We start from the raw sequence: 23,598 nt of genomic DNA on the forward strand, positions 1-23,598 counted from the left end.
TTAAAAGAAAAACGGCAGTGAAATGTCACTAACATGTTAAGTGTATTCCATAATACAGCTGTGGTTGTCCAGCTGAACTCTTATTGGTGAATACTTATGTTTTGCCATGAGAAACCTATACAGGCCTTTCCTTCAGGAGTGGAGAAGGGTATAAACAAAACAAAAGCTGGTAGGAATGACTTCAAATCAAGACATAAATAAGGCTCTAGGAACTTACTGGTAACGGTTCTATTTTTTGCCATATTTTTGTCTTCCCTTTTGCAATTACAGATGAGTTTCTGTCATCAAGAACATACAACTCTCTCAGCATTATGATTCCAGTAATGGCTCCGTCTGTGTGATGATTCCCCATCCTAATTTTAATGAGAAGCCATAAACTTATGGCTTCACTTGTTCATTTTAATTTGTCACTAGCGTGATTTCAGCTCTTGGGATGCAAGTGAAATCAGCTCATGCACAATATTTTGAATATTTTGGAACTTACTGGTGCTTACTTGATTACCACATTGTGAATCTGTAGTCCATTTCAGTGTTGTCTTCTCACTGTGCCTCGCTGTTCTTTCTTGAAGAGTTATAATGAAACTTCATAAGAAGATTATTTCATTTTTGTTCTGAGATTTTTTTTTTTTTTTTTTTCAATAATTCCTTCATTTCTTACGGAACAAGGGACAGGAACATTCCTAACACATTTGATTTGTTCTAGACTTTCTACCTGGTCTTTCACTTATGCACATTGATTCTGTTCCTATTTTCCAAATCCTCTCACAACTCAGGCCTGTTTTAAGGATCTCTCGGGCATCAACTCCCTCCCCCTGCCAAGGCTGCTCCTGTACTTATTCCCCGGTTGGTCTGTTCAATCTCTAAAGAACAAGGGATTCTCTCTTTTCAGAGGCTGTTCGTGATGCAGTAATACTAACAATAGCAGGTACTCGCTCTTGTCGTACGTCACGGATACAGCCTTTTATAACTGTGAGCCATGCTAGAGCGAGGAAATAGAAGTCTGTTCCCAGCACTCCTGTGTGTCATGCATTTAATTATAATAGGGATCTAAATAGGAAGCCATTTTATTATAATGATTGGAATCAATCTTTAACTTGCTGTCTTTTCCCTGGCATCGTCCAGAGTTTTTTTGGATGTTACTCACATTTCAGGAATGCATCAGATCTTGGCATAGGTGCTCAGTGTTTTTTAGTATGCTTAAATAAGCAGTGGCAACACAAGAGAAATATTTTAGAATTTAAATAATTTATGCTTATGTATAACGGCTTGCTTAATCCATTTAAGTCAGGATCTAGTTGTCGTGGTTGTCCATGCTTGCTAGGAAATAAACTTTTTTCACTCAGCTGTGACAATTTTGGAGTACTACTGCCTCATCTCTGAAATGGCAACTTAAACATGATGTGTTTTATTTCTAGTTTCATTCGTGAAGGGCCTCTGTCTGCACGTTACACGTTTTTATCTTGTCAAAGATCATTAGTCTTGAGCAAGCATGCGCAAATGTATGTAATGTCCTGGGAACCAATTGTGCAGTGTCTCGTCATTAAGTATGCTTAATGGATGGAAATGATACCAGAGGGTTTACAGTAATTAAGCCTTAAAGGAAAAGTCTTAACATGTGATAGATCTGGTTGGATGAGAATAAATTAATTTTGATGTGCAGCAGTATTCTAGGGGGTATCATTAATACATACAAATCTACTGGAGTCTGCTCATGTACCTGATGTACCCTGTTTTTAATTTACTGTTTCCAAGTTGTTACCAAGCATTGTAAATTGACAAATGTCAAAAAGCTAGCCTGTAGGTGGAAGGCATTGTTCACATTAATGTGTCCCCACAACACACTTGCCTTTGCGTTGAGAAAAAAGTATGATGGAAAAGAAAATACAACTGATGCTTTTGTTGTATTAAGTTTCTGTGAACACTCTTAGAGGAGCAGTAAGTATTTATTTATTTTTGTACAAATGAGTAACAGAAGATAACTGTTTTGGAAATAAAAGTAGTCTTTGTATTTTGCTCTACTTTCACTTAGAGATTTGGAATAGGAAAAACCACTGCCACCAGAATTTATTCTATTTTATTCCATGGTTAAATTGTATGCCTTACAGTTGAACACAAACACTGAATAACTTTATATTACTATTAGGTAGTAAATTCTGTTCCCAAATCAAAATTTCATGTAGAGCATCTATCAGCAGAGCTATTGGTAAAAATCAATTAAAAATAGAAAATACCAAGTCAAAAAAAATTTTATATATTCAACAACAAAACTTAAGTTTGCAACGTGAAATATTTTTTCTAAAATATTTTGCTTTCTAGAAAGAATTACTGAAACATCTTTTTTTTTTTTTTTGGTAAAAATCTTGATTGTTTTATGTCACAAAAAGACATAGTGAAAAAATAGATTAAAAATTAAAAATCCAGCATTCAGATATTTTGGTTGAAAAATGGAAGATACTATTTACAGCCTTAAAGAATCTGACAGAAGCAACTCAATAAATCACGTATGCTGTGACGTCACCTGTTATTAGTTAGGAAATAGACTGATTAGGGGTACTGATATCCTGAATGTCGTGAACAACACGTTGGGTCAGGCATTAAAAAAAGAAATCAGAAATGTAGGATGAAGGTAATTTTGCCAAACTTCAATACCTAGAGACTAGGCATTTTGTGATCCTTGTGGTCAAGGATCTGGGTTTGGTCAGCAGAAAAAGCCACCCCCTGTTTGTTCTGGGCACCTGCCGCAGCGTAGGGCCGATCCCAAGCCTTTGGGCTCATCAGCTTGTTCTACAGAAACACAAAGCTTGCAGTATTTATTTAGGAGTTAAATTTTCTAGTTGCATCCTTACTATACTGGGGAAGTTAGTAACTCTCTTTTTTCTGTTGGGCATAGCCGATTTGCAACCTGCATATGAATAATTAGTATCCCTTAGTTGTGATCACCATACGTGATAGAACTAGGAGTAAAAGCCAAATGATTTGTGCATTTTATGTGTCAGCTTCTCTACCATCATTTTCAGTCACTCACTGCACTTCTGCTCTCGTGCCCTGCACTGCGCAACAGAGAGGCTGCCTCTTCTTTCTGCTCTGTTCCATCTAAGAAGAGTGTGCTTAATAGTGATTAGAAAGAGGAGCAAGCCTGTTAAGCGCCAGGGACGTCAGCGAATGCGATGGGCTGGCTGGCGGTACCAGAAGTTGGTTTCTGGTGTGTTTTGTGCCATAGTGCAAAGCAATGCTTAGCATTCCTTCACAGTGCAGCGAGGGGGAAGGAACGCTTTTTTTTATATGTTTAAGAAAGATGCAGTCAAATTGTATGTACTGAAGGTACTGCCTAAAAAAGTTTTAGTCAGTTAAACGTTTGAGTTGTCACTGCCCACTTGTGCCTTCTCTCTGTCTGGCATGAAGTCAAGCGATTGCGGGCTCGAGGCTTACAGGAAAGAGAAGAGCACAGTACGGACTCCTTGAAGATGCAAGGTGCTAAGAGTACCTTTTTTGTGAATTCGTACCTAACACAGATAAGGCAGTCAGATTTGTGAAATCTGGAGAGGATGTTAATAAGGAATCTCAGTATTTGGAGGGGCTGGAAACAGACAGGGTATCTCTGGTTTGCTGCTGAAATAGCTCCCTGTGAAGGCAGCGCTGGTAATGAGAAAAACATTTTACAGTGCAATGCCTTTCCAAATACGAAAGCGGTTAGTAAGGGCTGATGTAACTACTGCTCCATGTTGGTTGTGCTTTTAAGAACGCTGAGTTTTATGAATATTTATCTATTTTGTCAGTATTTGGAATACAATTTAAAATGCCACCTTTTAAATAAAAGTTCTAATAATTAATTCCAGTAGTAATAAACTATAATTAGTTCTAATCTAATGATTTCTAATCTGATAATTTTAGTGTTAACTATTCCTCCTCTTGCTTTTAGTTCCTACTTTGTCATGTCTTAAGTGCAGAAACAAAGCACAAGTTCTGTATGCAAGAAGCTTAGCTAGCTTACTTTCGTAATAATGCAGTTTTAAGAAAAGCTTGGTACAGGAATAATTTTACAAGGAAGAACTTCCATTTGGTCTAAAATGCAGAATCAGTGACAGTTTTTTTTTTTAAACTACTTTTGTCGTGATTGTGGTAGGAAGGAGAGACTGCAAGTGCAGTTAGCCAAATCAGCTAATTAGACTGGTATATGAGGTTTCCGCCTTAACTGAAACCAGAGTTTAAGGTTCTGTCGTACAAATTGGTGACTGTGTTTGAAATACACAGTCGGGTATTGCCACAGAAGTGATCTTGGAATTAATGTCTTGTTAAATGAGATTTTTCAGTAAAACTTTTGCAAATTCTGGGGAGAATGACTTTTTGTTTTCTTATATATTATTCTAAAGTGATAACCATGTTTAATTTCAGCTCAGATTTTAAGATATGACTGTTCAAACCTTTAATTGGTTAGAACGTTTTTGATTAAGAATAGATTAGTAAAAATCTTTGTGGCCAGGTTGCATAGATTAACTGCAAAAGTATAGTAAGTTGCCATTATTATCAAATGGAGAAATGGAATTTTAGTTATGCTTGGGAACTAGGAAGTACTGATTAAAATATTTTACTTAAGAAAGGAGAGGTTACACTGGCAACTGACAGAATTCCTTTAAGTTTATATAAATGAAAAGAGTTTTGTTGCAGTTTGGTTAGTAAGAAGAGAGAAAATTTTCTGAAACTTGCCAACTAAGAATTTAATTTTGGTATTCCTTTCATCAAACGATAAATTAATATAATAAAATTATCACTGTAGCTTTATTCATGCGAATGAGATGAAGGAGTTGATATGCCTTAGGTGTAGAAAGACATCTGTGATGGCTAATTAGTATTTTAAGATTATAGTCAAAAGCAGTTAAAGATGAATGTGCTTTGTTTCAGTTAATAAAATCATGTTTTGCTGCTAGTTTTCAAAACAATAATTAAAAATACTTACATGAACACAAATCCTCCTTTGCTTTTTGGGGTCCCTTTCATTTTTAAAGCCTGCAGTAGAAGTAAGGTTCAGTGTTTTCCCCATTCAGGTACCTTAGGATAAAGCTAAGGGCTCTAGGAGTTAGGAGACAAACTAAGGAAACTGGAGATCTAATTGTATCTGTGGGGCGAAGGGTATGTGGGTGGCTTAGTTTGTCACGTCTTCTGTTGTTTTCTTTAAAGACATTCCCCTGTTGAGGAGGAAAAAATGATTGATTTTTATTGTGTTATCTGTAAAAATATTTTTGATGCAACAATGGCCTCCTATATTAGAATAATTGCTCTTATAAAATGAATGCTGGTTTTGTTCATAAAGTAACAAAATCAGGATTTTGCTACATTGTTACATCACTGTAATGTGTTTCTCTGTTTGCTAATTAAGGGGGGAAAAGAGCTCTCTCTATCAAGGTAAAATGTGTGATTTCATGTAGTTTTATCTAAAGGTAGCAGGTATTTTCTGCTATTTGGTTGGTATTTTTCTTTTTGGTACATGTAACTCTGTTGTATTTATGCTGTGAAAATGTAGTGGTATATAAGTGAGACAGCCTTTAAAACTCTTGGAACGGTTTCCCTGGCACTTGGCAGTGACGGTACATCGTATCTCAAGTGCGGGGCTTAAGTAATACATCAGTAAAATTTGCTTAATTCTTGCTTGCTTTTAGGCTTTGTATTCTAACAATTTGGCTGCTGAATTTGCTCAGTGGGTTTTTTAAAGCCTTATGGGTTTTTTTGCCAGGTTGGTTTATTTTGCCAGTTTCTCCCAGCTTAAACTGTGCCATTAGCTTTCGGCTTTTAGAAACCATCAGCTTAAAGCTTGGTTGTATGTCCCCAAAGCCTCGTGTACTTCCGCACCTTCAGGGGATGATTTACACTGACATACTGATCATTCTTTGCAGCTAAGGCTGCCAGTGTTAAAATTGTCCCATAATGATAATAGCCCCCAGCCTTGTTTGGTTACGGGACAGGCCACATCGCTGCAGTGGATTGCACTGCGTGACTTTCTCGCTCCCCCAGTGCCAGGAGCTCCTGGTGTTAGGCATGAAAGAAAGATGGGGAGCTAAATAACAGAAAATAAAGATTTGACCCACAGGCACTCACAGGACATGAGATCTGGGTTTATAATAAAACACGTTGTAATTTTTATTATCTAGCTCTGTTTGCAGCTTGAAGGTCTCGCATTCGCATGCCTCCAGTGCAGCCCAGCTGGAGTTGATGAGTACAGTGCAGAAGTGTGCGCACACACACAATTCTGCAGTCTTTTCCATTCATTTACCTCTCCATCCCATACATTTGTGATGGAGCACTGCTGGGAGAGGATGATCTCAGAACGGTTTAATATAACACACCCTTTCTCATCACCAGACCCTGGAAGTGCGGCCATCACATCACTGCCTGCACGGGTACCTATGTTGTGGTCCAGAGCCACCAAATGATGTTCGCATGAGTGTCCTTCACACAACCATTCTTGTCACATGAGGTATTACCCACTAGTATTGCAATGATTCAAAAAGTTTGGAAATAACATAGCTTTAATTTATTTAGAATAAATTTAAATATAAGGTGGCTCTGATCCTCAGACTGTTTCTGCCAATCAGCCCTGGCTAGTCCAGACCCTAATAATTTAGGCACGTGGTTGTGCACTGAAACATGGTGCGGGGCATTTGCAGTCTGAGAAGAGCGTGGACTTTGAGTATTTTACTTTAAGCAGAAGCTGCAGGGATTTAAAAAACAGTAAAATTTACTAGAGGGATCGTGTCAGCCAGCTCTGAAATCAAGCAATATCTGGGTTGGAATGTGGCATCTGTTTAAACAGTGCACAGAAATAGTACACAACAATTTTTAGGTCAGGAAGCTGGGAACATCATGATCAACTGAAAATGCCAAGGGAATCGTAGGTGGGTGGAGTGTTATTACCCAGTCTGGTACTTGGCCAGGGAATGAAAACATCTCTGAAAACCTCTGTGGGGTTGTTGATAACCAACCACAGCTGATCAGCACTCACCTCCACATCACAGGGGGGTGTCGACATGCAGCAATACAGACTCTGTTCTATCTTTTAATTCTTTTTCTTTTCGCATCTTCCCTGTCTCTGTGTCCACTACTTCAGTTTCACGTACAAATGTTGATGAGACGTGATTCCAGTGGTTTGCAGGTGTTGCAGGTTCCCAGGCCAAGGCGACCAACAGCACGTTTTCACACAAGAGCGTTCAGTGGGAACCCATCTGTGATCGTTCCCAACACCCGTCTGTCCTACCCCTCCTGCTCTGGCTCCTGCCTCTGTGCTGTACCGTCCATCCTCCTCACTTATGCCAGTGAAATTATTAGTAGAGTCACTTAGCGAACTAGATCAGGCAATTAATGTTCTGTTTTTAAAGCCAGCTTAATTTCTTGATCTAGTTCATGCGAGCCCAGTGGGAGGTGCAAGATACTACAGTGCCAGGGAGGAAACAAGCAGAAAGCATGGGATCAGGAATGACTTGATCTGCTTTTGTCACTAAATGCTAATTGTAATGATTGTAAATGAGGATTTCATTGCATGGATTTGAACTCTTACATCAGTCAATCCTTTATCTACGTTATTTTCTTATGTTTACTTAGTAAATGACTGGATGCGGCTGTTGGTATGCTACTTTTACAATACCATGTGAATACCTGACTCACGCTGTTTCGCAATCAGATGTCTGCGTTGATACCATAACAACATGTAGGTGTTTGAGGTACTACATAGCAAGTGATAGCTTGTAAACCACTCAAAGTATCCTGGCTGTTGACTTTTTAGATTCATGTCACTGACATGAATTCACTGACATGGAAATAAAGTCTTAAGATCTGCAAGAGTGAGTTGTGCAGTTGGCATAACTAAGTACATATTTATCAAGTTTTGCTGCATAGCCAAAATGCCTTTTTTTTACTGCTGTTTGGACACTAAAATTTTCAGGTGCTTACAGAAGTTCGTGCTACATTACTTGTGATCGGTTTTAACAAGATGGTATACTGTTCTTAGAAGCAGGGAAGGTTTTCAAAAGTACAAGACCCAGGGCTATTGAGACAGTTTTCAAAAGTACAAGACCCAGTTGTCGATGATGGAAGTGCATCTTAGGGGTCAGAAGATGTAACACAGGATTTTGCCAATTTGACCTATTAGTAAATTGCAGCATTAAAGTCTTTGCTTGGGAGGAGAATTGTGTATATTAGGAGTGTTTGTTTGTGTACACATACGGGGTTTTTTTAATAGTATTATTCTGTTGATTAGGATTTTTTTTCTTTTCAAGTTCCTCTAAGACATAGCAATTGAATGATAATGTGTTAACTTAGCATGCTCTGCTCCCAGACCTTACATGGAAATATATATGAATAATCATTATGAAGATGCAAGATGAAAATAAAAACATAAACCAGAAAGGTATTTGTGAAAATTCAGCAGGAAAGTGTATTTAAAAAAACACTAACAGGGAAATTGTCTACTAGAGGTTGCCTGACATACTTGAGTTCAGCAGTTAAGTTTGAAGTAGGTCTTGAGTGTCTGGAGCTGGAAGCCCCCGCATGAACACGGGTCCTAGGAGAGACCTGCATTGCACGCTGGGCCTTCTTGCAGTGCAGTTATGCCTGCAGCTGGTCAGACGTGACCATACCATCCTATCCAAACTAAATTAATTAAAAAAGAGGATTTTTTTTTCTAATTAGTACTCACTGAATCATTGAATGGGTGAGGTTAGAAGGGGCCTCTGGAGATTGTCTAGTCCACCCCCTGCTCAAATCCGGGTCGAACAGAGCAGGTTGCTGAGGGCCTTGTCCGATTGGGTTTGAGTATCTCCAATGATGGAAAATCCGCAGAGTCTTTAGGCAGTCTCTTCCAGTGTTTGACCAGCCTCCCAGTAAAGAAGTTGCGTCGTATGCTTAAATGGAATTTCCTGTGTTTCAATGTCTGCCTATTGCTGCTTGCCCTGTCGCCGGGCTCTGCCGAGTCTGGCTTAATCTTCTTTACTCCCCCAGTCAGATATTTATACACATAGCTAAAAAGCTGAATCCCTGTTGTCAATACCAGCTGCGGCAACCAGTTGTTGACCTACAAGATCTGCCCGCTCTTCCTGCAGATCCTTCAAATCATTCGTGCAACCTTTTGATGAAAGTCCTGACTGACCTGTTTTGTACCTCTGTTATTTTCTGCACTTCTAATTTCTATTTAAGCTGAAATAAAGCTAAGTGGACTTAAGCTATCTGTAGTAGTTACTCATATATGCTCAGCCATTACTCAGATCTTGTCTTACTTTGCAATGGTTACTGTAATATCCTGTTTTATCTTATAGTGAGTACTATATTTAGGCATACTTAAAGAATTAAGGTTAAATAATAAGTGTATATCTGAGGTAATATTTATCTTTTATTCGAGAACTGAAATAAGCAGATACTCCTGCAAGAACATGTCTTGTAAGAAAACATAAGGAGAGGAAGACTTTCATTGATACATGCTTATCTAGAATCTCACACATGCTGAGTAGTGTTCCAGTTTTACCTGGGATTTCCTTCTCCAAAGAGCGGCTTTATCTGCGTGACTCTTCTTCAAACAAATTAGTATGTCTCTCATTCTTGGAAGCTTATTAGAACCCTTCCTGAAGCGTTGTCTTTCTGAATTTGAGATTATTCTGTAATTTTGTTAAAAAATTAGCTGTCAACTATTAAGGGTCTGTAACACCTTAACTGTTACTATAGACACTTTACCTGCTGGAAAACAACAAACTTAAATGTTTGAAATTCAGATCAATACAATACTTTAGTCATACTTTTTCTTTTTAAATGCGACTCCCATTTTGCGTCAGTACCAAGTAAAATTGAGGTGTGTGTATACCATCCTAAATTTCAACTGAAGTTTCATGTTTTGTACCTAGATGTTGATGGATGCTTTCCTGTCTGTTCTTTTTACTAGATTAAGGGCTTTTAGGGTGCTATAACTTTATCCTAGGCTTTTCTTACTGGCTTTGCACCTTGGATATATATCGAGTTCCAGAGTGATTTTTACATGCATTTGGCTTGCGAGTGTCACCTTGTCACCTAAATCTTACATGCTGAACAGTTGTTTCACGTTGTAAGTTGTTTGGCACAAGTTAGAATTTTAAAGTAGTTCTGTTGGGTTTTTAAAGCTTTTTAAGTCACTGACTACAATAACACTTAATAGTAATGAAGTGTTTTCTCGTGCCATTGCCTTTCATGATAGCGATCTAATTTTGATCTTTCATGATACCGTAGGTAAAATACAGACAAACTTGATTACATAGTAAAATTATACATACACTTACTCTGTTCTAAATCTATTTTAAACTAGTATCTTCTTTTCTTCCAGCAGTTATTACTTACGCTACTTGTCCTTATCCTCCTCGACTGCACATATCTCCTTTTCTGTATTACCTTTCTAAATTAAAAGGAAAATCAGGTGCCTGCACTTTGCCACTCCTACTGCTCCAAACAACAGTACCTAATTCTGAGACTTATTTCCTTCTGGAAGTGAAAAGTAATTGTGAGTGTGCAAGTGTGAAGTCCAGTGCAATGGTTCCTTAAGGCAGAGTCCGTGTGTGCTGTGCCGAAGAGGAAGCAATTTGTTGACCTTGAAGTTTCCTGATGGTTTTTGGGAGGTGGGATGGGAGGGCATAGAAGGCATCAAGGAGGAGGTGAATCATTCTGTAATTGTTTTTTCTAAGCTTCTACTACTGTCGGTACTGGCTGGCTGAGATACACACAAGGGTTGAGTGGTTGACAGCGAAAATACTTCCTGCTGTTGGCCCTCACCATGCAACTTTAGTCCTTCTTGCAGTGGGGTGGCATACCTGTGTGCAATCTTTTCGGGTTTGCAGTTGGATTTTTGTGAGTTTGGGGCTAGAATAGGTGGTTAGGTTTTCTTCTGCTCGGGACTTCTGGGAACTTTGAGGGCCTGTGTTGAGTGGTTCTTGTACTGCATTTTATTAAATTTGCTCCTGACCATTTCAGTAGCTACTTGACTTACTGAATTTTTGGTGGTATTTTTTGAGGTGAATGATATTCAGTGATCGGTTTAACTTGCAGATTGAGCTGAAACATTTAACATTAGATTATATTTTAATATATTATTGACTTATTTGAATATTGAAGCAGGAGTGTCTCCCCTTATTTCCCTTACGTTGGACATCGCTTAAAACAAATGTATTGTGCTGGATGGGTTCCATGAGCCTCAACAGGTTAAGCATCGTTTTTTCCATTGTAATTTGCTGGATAGCTGAGATTTTGTCTGCACTTAGGATTTGGTGATAGCAACCAGGTTTCACTGTAATGTCTGTGTTGATGCAACAGGTAACTCTCACACACTCAAGAAAATTCAATGTACAGAATACCTGGCATACCTGATGTGTTTGAGCACAGAGAAGAGAAATGAAAGGATTCTTGCATTAGTACTACTTTTCTACAAGATCAATGCGTAAATAAACTAGATGGTTGGACAGATTTGGGTTTCCTAAATAGGCAGGATGTATTTATGTCTCTGCCAAAAAAATGGAAGTGATTACCTTTCATTTTGAGAGAGCAGGAAAATATGACAGTATCTGAAGTAGTGAGATTTTACATCCTTTGTAAAACTGAATAAATACCAGATTTTAAAAATAATGCTTGTTTGCTAACTCAATTAGTCAGGAGCTTTTTTTGTTACTTTCAAATATTGTTATTCTAAAGTGGGGTTTTCTCCTCCTTTAATTCCAAATTAAAATGGATGGTGAGGAATGCTTGTCAGTTTGCGATGTGGCATGCAAAATAAAAATAAAACTTTCTGGGAGTCTCTTCTTTACCAAGCAGATTAGTTCATCTTTTCACTGACTTTCTTCTCTTCAGAAGTAAATGTACTAAACCAATCAAACAAAACCCTTCTGGCAAGTGGTGGCTTGGAACAGAGGGTGGCAAAGCTTTTTAAAATTGCTCTGGAGTGTTAAAGGCTAAATAGGAAATTTTGGGATAGCTTTTGCTATACTTTGTCTTAGGATTTGCAGCAAGACTGTTACAAAGCATTTAAGATGTGCCTCTACCCCTCCCTGCTGTGTGCTTTTCCTATCTTATGTGGCCCACACAGAAACCACGTTACGGATAGCGCAGAATACATACTGAGAGAACAATGACATTTAAGCAGGGGTTGGCCCCTCCAAAAGGCAGTGCGTGCCTTGGTGCCCCTTTGTGCTCCGTCCCAGCTGCGCAACTCCTGCAGGGCCTGCCTGAGACGCTGCACGCAATCAAACCTGGTCGCAGACACAAAGAAATGGTCGCAGTCCGACCAGCGTGCAGTCGGGGAGCTGGCGGGGATCCTGCTGCTTGCAGCCTGGCAGTCGTGGATGCGGGCAGTGCGGCTCCAGGCGTTAGACAGCCGTGGGTGCTGCCGGGGCGTTCTGAGAGGAAGTCCTATGTTGGGAGTGACTATTTCTGACAGCTCCAGCTGGTCATTAAGGTTTTCGCATAAACCTGAAACAACAGCGCTGGCAGTCAGGATTTTGCTGGCAGCTGCAGTCTCTCTCCCGTGAACTAACTTTTCCTTCTGTTTACTGATTAAAAAAATTAAATAACTGCTTGCCTTTGTAAAATGTTATATAATGACCTGTAGAAAATGAAGGTTATAATGATACATGAAAGCATCATTTCCTAGCCAACAGCTCTGAAAAATAGTTCAGTAATTCTGACTGGTAAAATCTGTTTCAAGTTGTAGGTTGATAAGCATCTGCATCCTGTGTCTTTACTGTTGAGAGTGGATTACGCACTATCTGGGGAGGGGGGAAAGATCAGACAAGCAGGAATCAGCAGTGTGATATGTGACTAAACAGGCAAGCCTGTGGATCGGATATCAGCCCTTCTTATTTTAGTGAGAAGGAGGTTCTTGGAACAGACATCGTTATGATGAGAAATGTGAGAAATAAGGTACTGGAAATTCAATACATGATAGAGCAGGAAAAAGGTTCACATGGCTTGTGAGGTGATTTTCTGGAAGCAGGAAACCCCGAGATGAGAATGCCTAAAGATTAGAAATGTGGAGGCCTGCAAGACAAAATTCTGTTCACAGAACAAAAATGTCCTAAAATGCTAAATATGCATATACTAACCCACCTAAATCATTTTTCTTATAAATGTATGTGTATAGTCAAGTGTTGCATAAAGAGTCCGTTTCACAAGAACCTTAGTGTACTGGAAAGATGACCGTATTTGTGCTCGGAGTGGCTGAGGAAGTAAGCTTTTTAAACCGTCACTGCAGCTCACTGGCAGAGCCAGGCTAGAACTAAGGATTTTTCAGTTCCACTGTAAGCCACAGACAAACAGATTTTGTTGGTTCAGCTGCTTTTAAGGCTGGGTTTCCCTTTCTTCCTGGAAACCTGATCTGGGTAGAAGTGAAGACTTTTAACATCAGTCTGGAATTTGCACAGTTCTTACAGCCCAGTTTACCACTGTGGCTGCAGAGTGTCTGGAACTACCAGATAAAATCAGTTATTCAGTGTAGATGCAGCAGTTCTCATCATTCCTGGATATGTTAAAATCAGATAGATATGTGGTATACTTACAGCATGTCTACTTACAGAATATATCGCGTATCTCGGGCTTGGTACTTGCATGTAAGTCGCCTGTGTGTGTGTCTGTTGAGAAATACTGCGAGGGAACTTTGAAGACTTGTCTCTTTATGTCCCCACCGCCTGCACCAACCCATGGTGGGGTTTCCTCCCCAGGTCAGGCGCAGAGGAAGGACTCTCTTCCCCGCATATATAGTGAAACTGCATCCGTGTCTGGCCACAGTTGTGTTTCCACCCAACCTGAAAATTTTCCATGTCCGTGTTTTTCTTGAACGAAAAGGTGCATGAACAGATCTAGAAATAGGTATATATTTTCTTCTAAGTAGCTGATATTTAAGTAACTGTATTGAAGCAGGAGGTGGAAGGTACTTGGTATTTGCCAATATTAAGGGAGAAATATGTTAATTCTCTAAAAGCAGTGCATGCTACCAGGTTTTTCCAGTAGTTGCTAGGAAGAGGATCAATAGTCAAAATTCTGTAATGAAAAGTCTGTTAGCTATTTTTACTTAAATTTGGAAAAAACGCAGGCTCCTTGGTGCAGATATTCTTTTTGTGTTGTTCCATGGGCACATAGCACAGCAGTATGTGTCCATGCTTTGGGGATCACGGGACTTTATGCTATCTTTGTACTAGAAACAGAATTCTTATGATGTTATCATATAAAATATGAATTTTAATATTAAACTTAATGCTCTGCTATGAGAAATATGTAAACTTGGCTTTGGAGCAGCAGTATGCACTTCCTGGAATTCTGTGCATAGCGTAGTTATAAATAAGCAGCAGGTTATTTGGGAATCACTAGGGCTGATATCTGGTATCACAAACAGTATCTGGGAGAAATTGTTTTCCCTGACAGACAGTTGATTTTTGAAGAATGCAGTATGCTTTATTTTGAAAATTCATATCTTATTAATGAATACCAAGTATACATCAAGCACAGTGACCAGCTCACAGAGCAAACACGTATATGCTATTTAATTACTTTATACCTCGTCTGTTGCCAAAATTTCATTCCTTTCTGTTGAATTTCCAATTTAGATCAAAATGCTAGAATTCATCGTGTTTAGGTAAGATACTGAAATGTTTGATAAGCATAGGATTGTCAATATATGGTTTAAGTCTGGCTTTAAAATAAATTAATCTTAAAGGGAGTTATCTTTTATCTGTGCATGTGTCTATAGCATTGGGAACATTATATGACAGAATCACAGAATCGTATAGGTTGGAAAAGACCTTTAAGATCATCGAGTCCAACCACAAATCTAACACTGCCAAGCCCACCACTACACCATGTCCCTAAGCACCTCATCCAGACGGCTTTTAAATACCTCCAGGGATGGGGACTCCACCACTGCCCTGGGCAGCCTCTTCCAGTGCTGGACAACCCTTTCCGTGAAGAAATTCGTATATTCATATTCAATTAAATAAGCTTTTAAAAATCTTTAGAAAAGTATTCCTTTTGTTTTTCAAGCTCTTAATAAGCTACAAGAATCAGTGTTTTCTGCTTCATTGTTATGTTTTACTAACTTACTGTTATCTGATGTACAGCATCATGGTTACAGGGGAATTTGGGATGGAGTAGCTGCAAGAACAGAACCAACCCCATTCAATGACATAAATTTTAGATTTCCTGTATTAATAAAACCTGGGTGTTGCGAGTGGGTGGTGGTTTCTCATCTGAGGTTTCTGTTTGATGCCCTGCATGCGGGCACTCAGCAGAACAGGCCAGGGCAGCCCTGCCCCGGCTGTGCCTGGCCCCATGGTGGCCTGGAGGTGCCAGGGACATGGCCTGTGTCCTGCTCAGCAGCCCGCCTTTGCCGGGGCGGTTCCACTCGGGCTCAGCAGCCTGCACCGCCTGGGACCCGCATACGCACGCCCCACCAGGGCCTGTTTCCACTCTTCACTTCTTCCCAGCTCCCACGGCACCCCTCCAGTGGGCTCCAGTGGAGGGGCTCCAGCCGGTCTCTGTGACTTTCTCCTCGTGACGCAGGCTATTGGCAGTTTCCTGGGTTACTACCACCCTCCAGCCTCCCTCCCTGAGCGCCTGGCACGGCCGTGGGGCTGCTATGGTGCGTCTGCGTTTCCCGATTCCTCTCCTGCTCGTGCCACAGCCTGGGAGCCGGGCAGACGCCACGCAGGCTCCTTCGGCAGAGCTTTCCGCTTGGCCTCCCCACGGCAAGGATCTCTGGTCTCGCTGCTCCGGCCTCATCTGGTCACTGAGAGACGAGCAGATGCGGCCCGGGCCTCATTTTGTCTGCGTGATGCTTTTGGGTAGGTCTCCTCGTGACAGCTGTCCATATGGCCACGTCACTTGGTTACCCTGTGTTTAGAACATCCTGTGTATTTTTGATTTATGAAGAAGTATCTGCAGTCAAACAATTTGTTTCAGGGTTGGCCGTGTTTCAGGCCAAAATTATCGTAAGATGAAACGTTTCCTCAATCGTGGGTGGATTGTGAAAGAAATAATAAGCACTGGTGGGAATCGAGAGTGTAGAGACAGCAGCGTGACATCCCTGCTATCCCTCTTTTGATCCCTTCTGTGAGGACCCTGTGTCCGCCTCAGGAGAGCTTTTGCAGCCCTGAGGGGAGGCGCTCGGTTAAACTCCGAGGGGTGCAGAGCAGGAGGGGGCTCCTCCTGGTGAGGGGTGGGAGGAACGACCCCCTGGTGCCCCGCGGTGCAGCTTGTCACCTCCGCGGGGGCTCAGAAGCTGCCCGATTCCTCTGGGGATCTGGTTGCACGAAGGGAGGCTTGGGACTGTCTTCCCACAGCCTCTCCCTTCAACAAGAAATCGCCTGGGGCTCCTCAGTGGGTTTGCGGACTTCCTGGGTTGTTGGTTTTTTCGCCATGTTTTTAATGGCTTTCTTCACAGGAAGGAAGGAAGGAAGGAAGGAATCTTAATCCGAGTCGCTAGAACAGTGAATTGCTGTTATAAATGAGCAGATAGTGATCATAATCAATGAGTAGATCAGATTAGCTGCAAAGCTGACTTTCAGCACATCCACATCACTACCATGTGGGCAACCTCACACAGCGCTGAAGATGCTCTCCCTAGATACTGTCCAAAGTGGTACTGTGTGCGTCCAGTTAGGTTAAGTGCGAACATGTTGATGAAAATCTTATCAGAAAGGTGAACTGTTCACAAAGGAGAAATTGGAATATTTATCTGGTGTCTGCACAGCTGCTTCTGAATATTGTTGGTCCAGTCACTACTCCTCTTTACAGCACTTGAGAGCACCTGGGCCAGGCATCGCAGGCCAGTACACTGCTCCTCGGGGTCTTATTCTCATTATGAACTATATTTTGGTGGGAGCGTGTGACTTGATTCATTTCCAGTGTGTGAGTACTCTGTCACGTTCCAGGGTACTTTGTAATACCAGTAAGCTACTCAGATGCATAGCATTTTGAAGTAGTGCAGAGCTAAGAGACACAAAGGAATCTCTCCATGCAGTGCCTGACTATACTGTCTGTGCTTTTTATTGATTTTATTTCTGGGTTGCCCTCTATTACTTACCAGCAGGGAAGATCAACTGATCCATGTGTATGCGATTCCAACAGGGAGATGGCCTGCATTTTGGTTTGCACAGGGATGTGTTGAAGTGGGATGGATAGTAACAGCCACATTTTAAAGAAAAATCACCCCTGAGATTTAGATTAATTGACAATAAAAGGTACCAGTGCAACTCTGCTCTTCAGGTCACGCTGTTAATCATAAAAATCGTTAAATGCTGAAGTAACACCTGAGAAGTGCTCTAAAGTTATAATTTATTTAAAACAATCACAGTCCATTCAGTATGGAAATATTTTCAGCTAGAAATGTTATATCTAGTGTAATCACAGTCCATTCAGTACGGAAATATTTTCAGCTAGAAATGTTATATCTAGTGTAATCACAGTCCATTCAGTATGGAAATATTTTCAGCTAGAAATGTTATATCTAGTGTAATTGAATATATAGATTGAGCACACATTGTTTGGTGAGAAAATTGATGAGAGCTGTTTCTTTCTAGGCTTTATTGAGCTGTAAAGTAAGTGATAACAGTGCACATTTTCCCTCTCAAAGTTTATCCTTCATTTGTCCACCTCTGCTAATATTTCATGTTCCTTTTCTTTTGTCTGTCCTTGTAAGTGGATTGCTAGAAGTGAACTGAGATATCTTGTGTGAATTTTTAAGCTCTTTAAAGTGGTAGGTATAAATGGGTGATCAGGCCACTGCACGCAGTCCAGTCTGAGCATCTTCAAGAATCGCCGAGTATTGCAAAGATCAGATAGGTCTTTGAACTTCTAGACCTTGAAGGGCTCTGTTTATCCTTTCATCTTGGGTATGGGTATGGAATATAGTTCCAAAATGGGTATGGAATATAGTTGGTGGAGTTACAAATAAAGCTTCAAATACCCAGTAATAAAAGTATAGTTAGGTGGAGACCAGGTCCCACAGTCAGCTTGTCAGTGGTTACCTTCGTGGGAGATGGTGCCTTTGGATTGTTCACTCTGAGAGAAGATGGGGATCAAACAGACAGTGAAGAACACGCAGAAAAGTAGTGTTTATCACTTCTCTATGGACTTCACTGTGTGTAAGTGACTTTGTGATGGCGCTGCGTGGCCCCAGTGTTGGCATAGCCACATCCACATGCTTAACCTGAAGTGGCATATGACTGGTCAAGTCTTCAAGTGGGAGATACAGGATTACTCAAAAGGCTGGTTTTAAGGGTGTATAACTGTTCCTCACAAAGTAAGCATTCTGAATTAATGGAACAGCATTCTTAAAAAAAAAAAAAAAAAAGTTCTAATACTTTGGTTTTTGTTTGGCCAAGTGATTAAACAAATTTTCATTTTGGGGGAATAATGTTTACAATTCATGCAGTTCTATCTTCACCATTTGGATGTTGGGTTCCCCTCCCTTCCCTGTCAGATGTACGTATGAGGTTTTCCTTAAAAAAAAAAAAAAGAAGTCACCAAGTTTTGACATGAACATTTCAGTGACATGCTGAACAGTAATTTCACTCTGCTTTTTAATGGATGTGGCGACTAATTAATGGAAAGAGTAGATTATTACTTTGTGCTTGGAATTATGCATAGGGTGTCAGAGGAAACAGAATTTCATCAGTACTTAACATACACACCGTGGACTAAGGAGCCATTGTGGACTGTCACAGAAAATGCTCTGCTGAAATAAATAAATTATAACAACAGATAATGTGCAACAATAAAGGGGTAGAAACTGGTAGTTACTAAAATAATAGTACTCAACCATCTTTATTTTTGCTTCATTGTGACTGGATTGATGTGTATCATTTTTTGCTTTTCTGATGTAAAGATGACCTAAGAGGTAAAACTACTCCTTTTTCTGCCTTTTTTTTCTGTTTGACAGACTAGAGACGACTTCCTGGGTCAAGTGGATGTGCCTCTTAGTCACCTTCCGGTAAGCAGTGCTTTTGTCTCAGCACGCTCTTTTTTGTCGTCACCAGATGTGAAAAACCCTGATGTTATGTAGAATTTATTTCCATAAGTAGTCCAGTTAAATTTTCTTAAAACAAGCATTCCCAGCATAGCATTAGAGGCTTAAATGAAAAATGATATGGACAACAAAGCCCCACCATGCACAGGAATTGGGAGAGATGGTTCCCCTTGCAGGGACAAGGAGGACAGTTGTTCTCTGGTATCTGTTAAATTTCTCGACATCCAAGATTCACTTCTCATCCTGATTCTTTCTTAAAATGCTTGTCTGGCCTGAGTCAATTGATGAATGACATGTGGCCAATAGACTGGCTGTTTCTCCCCTTCCCGTTGGTGATTAGTGTCCTATTCGTCTTCTGGCTTCTTCCTTTTCATGATTTTCCCTTACAGTTGAAACAGTTGTATTCTCCCTTAGCAAACTCCATTTCCTGCAGAACTTTTGTTAAAATGTTGAAAAAACCCACATTTTTTGGAGTCCTATTTGTCTGTCTGATTTTCTGTCTAAATAATGTGCTGTTAGGGTTACGGGATAGTAGTTCTGTCTGGGAAAGTGGATAGTACATTTTGATACTGCTTCAAATCTTCTAAAGCCAACAGCCACAGACTGAAACCAGAGAAACTGCTGAACCAGCATGACAGGATCTTAAGAAGTTAAAAAATTCAGTTCTTCTGAAAATGTTATAAAATTGCTGACCTTAGTAGCAAATTTGAGTAAAATTATTGTATTTATTACTGATTGAAAGTAAACTTATCTGAAGGACCCCTAAGTAATAATGGGAATAGTGAGATATTCATAAGTGCCGTAGCACATACAACAACATTCGTTAGACATTATTGATAATAATGATTATACAAGCTGTGATATTGTCAGAGCATACATTATAGCTTTTAATATGCATACATATAACTTTTAATCTCTATATGTGTATAAATAGATTTTTTTTCTGTAAGAGGCATGTGGGTGCCTATTGCCCTTCCTATGGGATAGGGAAGTATGTATTTTGGATGTTTTCCCAATTTTAAACAGCTTAAATACATTATATGCAAAGAAATACGAATCAAATAACTTAGAAAAGCTGATATTGTGAGGGTTTTCTTCTATTTTTTTTTAAAGTTAGGATTTAAATACTTGGGTTAATGCCTGCTTTCAGTGTCGTTTATTTACAGATGTTTTCTGAAACACCAAACATATCATTGTACAGGTACCTCAGTTTGTTTTATACAGATAGGTAAAGTCTTAGTTACTGAGGTATGACAGCTTCACATCTGGCATCTCTGTTACGCGTAAGAGGTGAGCCGTGAGATGACTGGAGCGCATTAGCTGAGAGCTGCCGCACCACTGCGTCGGGCCAGCGTGTGCCTGGCGGGTTGCTCTTCCTCGCGTGTTATGAACTCTGGCTAGAGAGGGAGAGGTTACGTTCACGGTAGACACGCATACTGTGGATGCAAATCCAGGTTTTGTAGGTACTGCTGTCGCTGTCTCCTGGGTACCTAGTTCAGTGCGCGTTTCTGTAAGCAGTGGTGTCTGCTTGGGCAGACCCCTGCCGCTTATTCACACCCTCTTGTTGCCTGCTTAATTATGCTGGGTCTAATGCTCACGTGGTGATCTAGATCTGCGTTCCTCCTAACTAGGTAGTTTTGGATGGTTTATTTTTTAACTTGGGCTGTTTCCTTGGTCCAGTTTATGAAATGGCCATGCAAACAGCTGTGCTGGCTTTGGGGCAGGAATAATCTCCAGAGGGGAGACTCTTACAGTCAGCACCGCTGCTGAAAGACATACTCATGACTTCAATCAGTGACTTGCATTGCTGTTGGAAGTGGTGACGTAGAGGTGTGTTCTGCTGGTTTGCATCAGATGTGCATGGGAAGGGATGCACATCTGTGGTCAGAGAAACCTTTTGTGCAAAAAGACAGGTGGTATAGATAAGCCCAATTAAGCTTCATTTTAGCAGATTTGCTTCAGCAAATGCATGGAAAACCAAAAGGCTGCAATAACCATGTGGTAAATTCATTATTTTAGCAAACATTTAATTCTTTGCCAGCAGTAAGAGTTCTCATAGCAAAGAATTAAAAGTAATTGACATAGAGTTTGAATCATTTTATTGTCAACAATCAAATATTTGAGGTGTTTGATTTGAGGGTGGTAATGTTTTCTCTATTTGTTTTTGTTTCTTAATAAATGGAGGGATTCTAAGTGTAAAGCTTGTTCTGTGCTTCTATAAAGCTCCTGTTGTCTGGTTTCCTCCTGGCAGCCAGGATTCTGCATGGTCTTCACACAGCGAGGAAAATTCCAGCCTAAATTAAGTGGAATTTCTATTTACTATATAATCAAGGGTGGGGTTCTCCTCCGTGAATTCTATGAGCATAGAATTGATGTAGCACTGGCTGTCTGTAAATTATGATGTGAAACTCCATCTTCAGGTTTTTATGGATTGTGCATATAACCTGTCCGCAGAAGGATGCTCAACATACAGAGACTAGTGAATACCGTCCTGAACGTAATCATAGTCCAATAAAGACAGTGGCACAATTGGTACTGGCTCCAGTGCATTCAAGCTTTCACTGCCAGACTTCCAGTGAAAAAGTCTAAGCGAAAGGTCTGTGCCTCTGCTTTCAGTTGATGGGCCCTCGTCAAATCTGTTTCTGTTGGAAACTGCTGAAAAGGCTGAAGACGCTGTGCTGGGTTGGAGATGTAGGGATGCTGTACTGAAAAAACCAAATAACTAAAAATCAGGATTTTTTTAAATTACATCGGTGATGTTGGGTATTTCATGAGGACTTACTTTACACAGAGCCTGCCATCAAAGAAGGTGAAGTGATGGAACAAAGAGGGCCCATATGACAATCTAGTTGTATGAAGCTTGAAGTTAACCTCAGTTTGCGCCCATGGCAGATAAAGTCTATACATTGCTTAGAAACCTTACTTTACATGACACTAGGTGTATGTCTATAGTACTACCATCCCGTGCTGCAAAAGCCTCAGTCAAAACAATTTTCAAAGATAAGTAAAAGTGAATTCTTTATTTCTTGGGTAGATTTGCTTCAGTTTCAGTTTTTTCAGTATTGCTGTATGGTCGGTCTTCTTTTTCACTTAGTAGACAAAAACCCAAAATGAACTTTGCAGAACATGTTTGTGCCAAGAAAGCATTTCCTTTGTCTTTTTGTATTCATACTGTACTTCACCCGATGCTTCAAAGCTGAATTCAGTCACTGATGAAAGAACTGAAGTTAGAAGGTCACAAGGCAGAAAAAGCATGAAACCCTGCAGTTGTTTTTAATCTTCTCTGTAAATAGTAAAAAATACACTTTCTACTTCACAAAGTTTTCTACTAAATTCTACATATATGCATATATATGTATATCTTTATACAGTGATTGTTCTATGCTTGGTATAAGTGTTTTCTGATATTATATAATGTTTTGGATTACTAACATTGTCTGGATGTAGTTAATATTTTAAAAATGATGTACATGTTAATCTTACTTCCATGAACTGGGAGGGGTATTTTGTGTTTGAATGGGTGAACATGGGAATTATTGAAATTTTTGAAAATGTTTACATCGAAATAAGGTATCGATTTTAGCATGACTGTTGCTACTGTTGCTGTTTGTGCCTGAATTAGACTTCTTGCTATTGATGGCCGTTATTGTAGGCGGAAAATGGCTTTGTACTGACTTTCACAGTGACACTTATTTAGATATGTCTGTTATGGTTGATCTTGAGTCATAACGCTGTTGTTGGCTTATAAACTATAATAGTCGAAAAATATGATGGAACAAACTGAATTCGTGAGAACTGTATTCTCATGAAAAATGCATCATTCCATTCTCATATGAGCTGTATTGTGTAGTATTATTTTATCTGTACTTGTGTGTATATTTCCATTTACATGTATCCATATGCATCAGCATTATCTAAATAGCCTGTACATAACTATAGAAAAAGTCCTCCAGTGTTAAGCTACGTGTCCTGCAAAAAATGTGCTATGAAATATAAAATGATGAGGGATGTATTAGCGCATGCCTATTTTGCAGAGTCAGCTAGTGTTTTAAAGTTCCTTTTTAGTAAACATTATTTCTAATATTTAAAAATCATTGGCAAGATTTGAGATACAGCTATAGACATGTCACACACTTTCTGTGAGCTGTTTTGAGGAATTAGCACCTTTTTGTTTTCATTCCATATTCTGTAGGAAGAGAACAACTCTTCTCCTCTCACTGGGGACTTACGTGGAACATGAGCGTGCATATCTCTTTCTAGCTCATATTTGAGTGGAATGCTAAACTTTTTCAAATTGTTTTAAAGTCTTCTACTGTCTTTACATAGAAAATCCAAGATTGTAAAATTCCCTGGTTCAGCTACTTAACTGCCATTGAAGAATAAAATCCATTGTGCTAAAATGATGAAATTTTGCAGTCCAGAACTGCCCGTTTCCTCTAGGCTCACTAGAAAGTGAATGTGATTCCTGTACAAAATCCTTCCTCGCTCTCCATCTTCGCAGACACTTTCTGCAGCTCCAGAAGCCACTTTTTTCCCCAAAAATTCCCTCTGGGAAAACTCGCAATACGTATCTCAGAACGGTCGTTGTTTCT

At 39.8% G+C, this 23,598-nt stretch overlaps 1 protein-coding gene across 9 annotated transcripts in view; it reads left to right on the plus strand.

Annotated features, from left to right (window-relative positions):
* Window positions 1–23,598, plus strand: part of NEDD4L (NEDD4 like E3 ubiquitin protein ligase) — a 564,086-nt gene that overhangs the window by 477,599 nt on the left and 62,889 nt on the right. For 8 of the 9 annotated variants that reach the window (XM_075489080.1, XM_075489078.1, XM_075489076.1 and 5 more), the window contains one exon: window positions 18,920–18,970. The exons of the other annotated variant lie outside the window; for it this stretch is intronic. Coding sequence is in view for 7 of the 8 variants with exons in the window: in XM_075489078.1 (XP_075345193.1) it covers window positions 18,920–18,970 (51 nt within the window). In the remaining variant the exon portion in view is untranslated. The remainder of the gene's footprint in view (window positions 1–18,919; window positions 18,971–23,598) is intronic. 9 annotated transcript variants of the gene reach the window in all.

Source organism: Mycteria americana, assembly GCF_035582795.1.
Source record: "Mycteria americana isolate JAX WOST 10 ecotype Jacksonville Zoo and Gardens chromosome Z unlocalized genomic scaffold, USCA_MyAme_1.0 Scaffold_30, whole genome shotgun sequence".
In the NCBI taxonomy this organism is placed as follows: Eukaryota; Metazoa; Chordata; class Aves; order Ciconiiformes; family Ciconiidae; genus Mycteria; species Mycteria americana.